This window comes from Sceloporus undulatus, chromosome 4 (assembly GCF_019175285.1).
Source record: "Sceloporus undulatus isolate JIND9_A2432 ecotype Alabama chromosome 4, SceUnd_v1.1, whole genome shotgun sequence".
In the NCBI taxonomy this organism is placed as follows: domain Eukaryota; kingdom Metazoa; phylum Chordata; class Lepidosauria; order Squamata; family Phrynosomatidae; genus Sceloporus; species Sceloporus undulatus.
In genome coordinates, this window is record NC_056525.1 from 131,853,004 (window position 1) to 131,859,278 (window position 6,275).

The 6,275-nt window shown below is 47.0% G+C and overlaps 2 protein-coding genes and 1 pseudogene across 4 annotated transcripts in view; 2 read left to right on the plus strand and 1 right to left on the minus strand.

The window, feature by feature from the left end:
* The window catches only part of LOC121928032, a 10,164-nt pseudogene extending 8,725 nt beyond the window's left edge, over positions 1–1,439 (minus strand).
* Positions 1–6,275, plus strand: part of LOC121929230 (4-trimethylaminobutyraldehyde dehydrogenase-like) — a 215,704-nt gene that overhangs the window by 12,107 nt on the left and 197,322 nt on the right. The window lies entirely within an intron of this gene.
* Positions 5,313–6,275, plus strand: part of UCK2 (uridine-cytidine kinase 2) — a 101,844-nt gene continuing 100,881 nt past the window's right edge. Inside the window, exon 1 of one of the 3 annotated variants that reach the window (XM_042464579.1) lies at positions 5,313–5,580. In XM_042464579.1, coding sequence (XP_042320513.1) covers positions 5,464–5,580 — 117 coding nt within the window. In that variant the 5' untranslated portion in view covers positions 5,313–5,463. The remainder of the gene's footprint in view (positions 5,581–6,275) is intronic. The other 2 variants (XM_042464580.1, XM_042464578.1) reach the window with 2 other exon arrangements.

Here is a 6,275-nt window from a genome sequence, read left to right on the forward strand (position 1 = left end):
GCAGCTTTATTTTGGCAGTCTGTAACAGGCATATGTTTTTACCTGGGAGAACACACCCCTAAGAATCTCTAGGTCAGTGATGGAGAACCTTTTAGAGACCGAGTAACCAAACTGCAACCCAAAACCCACTTATTTATCGCAAAGTGCCACATCCCTCTGGATTTCTAGTGACAAACTCTAGTGAACTCTGTGTTGGGACAATGGTGCGTGTGCCCACAGAGAGGGCTCTGAGTGCCACCTCTGGCATGCGTGCCATAGGTCCTGCAGTACAACTCTGTTGTCAACCTCTGCCAGACGCTGGCCATAGAATTGCACTGGGGGAGCAACAAATGTGTGGTAGAGTGTGTTCTTTAGGAATCTCTAGGTCCTTCAGTGTGACTTTTGGTTAAAGCTGACCACTGAGTTGCGCCGGAAGACCTAGATATGCCTAGAGAAAACATATTAATAAAATCCAAAGCCACAAATGTGGAGTGTAATGCCATTTAACACTATTTAACTGCTATGGTTCCATGCTGTGGAATTCTGAGATTTGCAGTTTGTTGTGGCACCAGAGAATAATGGCTCAACACCTCACAAAGCTACAGATCCCAGAATCCCACAGCCTTCAGCCGTGGCAGTTAAAGAAGTGTCAAAGTGCATTATTTCTGCAGTGCAGAGGTTAGACTTTAGTCTCTCTCTAACCTGAGGATTCTTCGCTTTTTATGTGCCAGAAGGTGGCACTTTCCTTATGTGCGGCTGCTCTGTTATCAGAGAATGAGCTGCACTGCTGAGGGTCAAGTGGAGGGTGGCCAAATGCTGTCCTTCTTTCCCATGACATGTCTTCCATTTCAGCCTTCTGTCCAGGAGGAATGTCAAAACGTCCTTCATTCTAACCATGACTAAGAAGCATGAACTTACAATCATAGAATCACAGAGTTGGAAGAGACCGCAAGGGCCCTGATCCAGTCCAGCCCCATTCTGCCATGCAGGAACTCTCAATCAAAGCATCCCCAATAGATGGCCATCCAGCCTCTGTTTAAAGACCTCCAAAGAAGGAGACTACGATGGAATGTGTTCCACTGTCGAACAGCCCTTACTGTCAGGAAGGTCCTCCTAATGTTGAGCTGGAGTCTCTTTTTCTGTAGCTTGCATCCATTGCTCCAGGTCCTGTTCTCTGGAGCAGCAGAAAACAAGCTTGCTCCCTCCTCAATATGACATCCCTTCAAATGCACCACAACAAACTCCAACTCCCAGAATTCCATAGCCTTGAGCCCAAAAGAGTTAACGTGGTGCTGCGAGGCTGCCACACCTGTCCTCTCTGAGCCGCCCCACATCGGCCATTCGTCTGTGGCACCTCCGGCCCCCGCCGCAGCCCTCTGCCCGGGTCTCCCGCACTCACCCTCGGCTAACAACGCCGTGCAGACCGAGATGAACACGATGAGGACCGTGTCGGCGAACATGGTGCTCATTTTGGGACCGGCCAACGAAGCGCCTCGCGGCCTCGCCGGAAACTAGGCCGCAGCCTACCGGAAGTGAGCGAGGATATAAGGGTTCCCCCTCAACCCGGCTCCTGAGTTCCGCTGAGGCGTTTCTCTCCTGCGCCTGCGCAGGAGGACCACTCGAGCAGTGTTTGTTGTTTTTTTTTTTGGTCAAGTGGTCCCCAAGCTATGCCCTTTAAGGGATTCTGGACTTCATCTCCCATAATCCCAGTGTATTGGCCAACATGGCTGAGGCTTCTGGGAGTTGAAGTCCATTCTCTTAAAAGGCACAGTATAGGGAGCACCGTTTTAAAGCAACATAACAAGCCGTGATCATCCTGTAGAACAGGGGTCCCCCCAAACTGTGCCCTTTAAGGGGTTTTGGACTTCAGCTCCCAGAATCCCAGACCATTGGCCAACATGGCTGAGGCGTCTGGGACATGAAGTCCAAACTCTCTTAAAGGAGACAGTTTAAGGACCATTGAATGATAGAAAATGGGAGGAGGGTGAGGGTGAAAATAAGCCTCATAAAAGTATTCAAACCACTGTATATTGTAATAGCAACGGCTGCCTCTACACTGCAAAATTAATCCGAATTTTGTGAGACATTTACCACACTACCCTCTTATAGTGCTGCTATTCTACTTTTACTGCTCTGAACTGCCTCCTGTTGCATTCTGGGGCTTGTAGTTCAGTGAGGCCTAAGAGCTCTCTGGCAGAGAATTCCAAATGCCCCTCCTTAAACTGCAAATCCCAGAATGCAACAGGATGCAGTCAGAGCAGTTAAAGTGGAAATAAGCAGCACATATAGTGGTAGTGTGGTAATGTACTTGGCCTCTGTCAGAAAACTCTGGTGCCACAACAAACCACAAATCCCAGGATTCCATAGCATTGAGCCGTGGCAGTTAAAGCACCAAACCGGAGAATTTCTGCTGTGTGAATGCAGCAGACGATTCAAACTATATTTTTAAAGGTGAAATGTTGTGTCCAAAGTCAGACACACTTTCATTACCTGAGGCAGAGTAGGAGCGGTTGTTCTTTTCCTTAGAGCCATTTTTTGAAATCAAACTCCTCACATATACACCCGAGTTTTCATTTCCCTTTAATTTTTAAAGAAAGATAACACAATTGGATAATCCAAACCAAAATCCATCAGTGATACTTTTATTGGCCAACCGAAATGCACAATATACTTGTTGCAATTGGATGAGAATAAGGTTAGATATGACTGCAAGGTCGTTTAATCTGAAATATCCTCACAGCCCTGCCTAAAGGTTGCTTTGAATCAGAGCTGGCTAGTTAGATCCAAAACACAATGAAGAGACTGCTTTAGCTGCCCTGGCTCAGTGCTAGGGAATACTGGGAATTGTAGTTTATTCTGGCACCAGAGCTCACAAAACTACAGTTCCCAGGATTCCCTAGCACTGAGCCAGGACAGTTAAAGCAGTCTCAATCTGGGCTATTTCTGCAGTGTGTTTTTGGACCGTAGTGGTGGACTACATTAAAGCATCATTTGAAGCCACTCTCTCGCGTACTCTACAATTCAAGTGTGCTCTTTCCTTTTCTTTCAAAGATACAGCCATGTTAGTCTGTGGAATCAGTATGTAGAGAGATCTTGTAGCACCTTTGAGACTCCCTGAAAGAAAGAAGTTGGCAGCATGAGCTTTCCTAGACTTCCTAAGGAAGTAGACTGAAGTCTATGAAAGCTCACAATGCCAACTTCTTTCTTTCAGGGAGTCTCAAAGGTGCTACAAGATCTCTCTCTGTGTGCGTATTGTGTGTCTTCCAATTATTTTTGACTCATGGCAAACCTGTGCTCTCATTTTTTACTGGCGTAAACAAAAAGAAAAAACAACATTAAAAGAAGGCAGAACTTCAAAATAGGCCTTGTAACTCCACTTGTTTCTATCTATGCACCTTATAAATGGTAAGGAAAGGTCAATCAGCATCTGCTACTGCATGAATAAGAGGATGGTTGTGAAGGGATATCTGGACACATGTTGACCTGTTTGGTGCTGTCATATGGCAGACAGCAGATACAAGGGATCACCACGCACAAATACCAGAAATAAGGATGTGAACTGCGTCAACAGGAAGAAAAATTATGGAAGTAGTAGCTGTGAGCTTTGTTTGATGGCCATCTACTATCATCACACGACATTACAATGAGGACATGAGGAAGGAAAAAGGCAGGAAGTTGCAGGATCACATTCCTGCTTCCCAGTATGGGCAAAGGCTTTTGCTGTACATGCAGAGAGCAACATGGCAAGCCCTTCACACCACTTGGTGCCAAAATCGTTCCCATACAGTATGGGTTTGTATGGGGATTTTATAAATTACCTAACGGACTCTTTCAGCTGACTTTGTGGACTGTAGAGATGCTTATTTGGAAAGATATATGAATATTCTCAGTTTGAGGAGACGGATCCTATATATATGATATACATATAGAATATAGAATATATCCAATAGACTTGAGGTCACATAACTAAAAGATCACATCCCTAAAAACCCCTCTCGGAACAACACTTGCCAAGAAAACCCCATCAGAGCTTATCACACGGGGGGACAATTGGAAGCATAAACGGTGATTAACCTGTGATAATCCCGCAATTGTGCTAATGGTTTTCACACGACGTTGAGATGAAATGTGATTAAAATGTCATTGTCCTGTGAATAACCAGGCAAGACACAGCAGCAAATCCTTCACAGGATTTTCCTGTGAATGACTTTTTGCCATTTCTTGCCTGGTTATTCCCAGGATAATGGCTCTTGTATTAATCTCATTTTAATCATGTTTTAATGTCTATTGCATGATTTTATCTGGTTAATCACTGTTTAAACTCCACATTTCCCTCTTGCCCCTGTGTGATAAATTTGTTTAAGTGTCTGGGGGAAGGACAGCAAGGTGGTGAAGGGTCTGGAAACCATGCCTTATGAAGAGAGACTTAGGGAGCTGGGGATGTCCACCCTGAAGAAGTGACATGATAACCCTGTTTAAGTATTTGAAGGCATGTGACATTGAGGAGGGAGCAAGCTTGTTTTCTGCTGCTCCAGAGAACAGGATCCAGAGCAATGGCTGCAAAGTAAAGGAAAAGATTATTATTATTATTATTATTATTATTATTATTATTATTATTAATATTCTGCTTTTTCACAAAGGAATCAAAGCAGATTCCAACAGTATAAATAAAACATCAAACAATTAAAAATTACAATGGAAAAACCCCAAAACCCCAACCCTCCCCCAATCATAAAAAGATTGAGATTCCACCTCAATGTTAGGAGGCACCTCCTGACAGCAAGAGTTCTTTGACAGTGAAGTTTGTTGCATCAGAAAGTCATAGTCAGAGAATCCTAGAGTTGGAAGAGATCACAAGGGCCATCTGGTCCAACCCCCTGCCATGTAGGAACTCTCAATCAAAGCATTGTGAGTTCCATTGAGAGGAAAGAATCATAGAATCATAGAATCATAGAGTTGGAAGAGACCACTAGGGCCATCCAGTCCAACCCCCTGCCATGCAGGAAATACAAATCAAAGCATCCCTTTGTCTACTTCCTTGGAGGTCTTTAAACAGAGGCTGGATGGCCATCTGTTAGGGATGCTTTGGGAGTTCCTGCATGGCAGAATGGGGTTGGACTGGATGTCCCTTGGGGTCTCCTCCAACTCATTCTATGATTCTTAGTCAGAGACCACTTTGAAGGCAGACAGGGACAACGCAATCAATAAAGAGCAGAAGACAGGAGTGTGTATTATCTTCCCAGCTGCAATCGCACTGCAGAAAGGATCCCATGAAAGGTGCGCTTTACTCGCTCTTCTCCTCATTATGATGTGAAAACCATTAGCACTTACTGGGCGCTTGAACTGCCCTGGCTCAGGCCCTCCTCCTCCTCCGCCTTCCTCTGGAGGGAAGGGCGGCCCTTGGCGGGAGGCCGGGAGAGGCAGGGCCACAGCCACCCAAAGCCAGGGCCATGCAGGGCCAGCCCAGGCGGAGGAGGAGGAGGGATGGCTGGGGACAGCGAGCAGCGGCTCCAGCAGGGCCAGGGCCAGTCCAGCGGCAGCGGCAGCGGCAGCGGGGAGCCTTTCCTCATCGGCGTCAGCGGCGGCACAGCCAGCGGCAAGGTGAGCAGCTCCTCCTGCTCCTCCTCCTCTCCCTGCAGGGACTGGCGCTTTCTCGCTTCTCTGGGCAGCCAGGGCGCCCCTGCCTCTTGGTCCTGCTCCAAATGGGAAGGGATGGATGGATGGGCTCAAAGAAAGGACAGTCCTCCTGGCCCAAGGGCAAACCAGCCTTGCCCATAGAGGACCACTGGGGAATACTGGCCTTCCATAGGGAGACATAGAAGGATACTGGCCCATAGGGGATCATTGGGGAATAATTGTCCATAGGGAGTCATAGAAGGATACTGGCCCATAGGGGATCATTGGGGAATACATACTGGCCCATAGGGAGACATAGAAGGATACTGGCCCATAGGGGATCATTGGGGAATGGTTGCCCATAGGGAGACATAGAAGGATACTGGCCCATAGGGGATCATTGGGGAATACTGGCCCATAGGGAGACATAGAAGGATACCGGCCCATAGGGGAGTGTGGGGAATACTGGCCCATAGGGAGACATAGAAGGATATTGGCCCATAGGGGATCATTGGGGAATGGTTGCCCATAGGGAGACATAGAAGGATACTGGCCCATAGGGGATCATTGGGGAATACTGGCCCATAGGGAGACATAGAAGGATACTGGCCCATAGGGGATCATTGGGGAATGGTTGCCCATAGGGAGACATAGAAGGATGCCGGCCCATAGGGGATCAT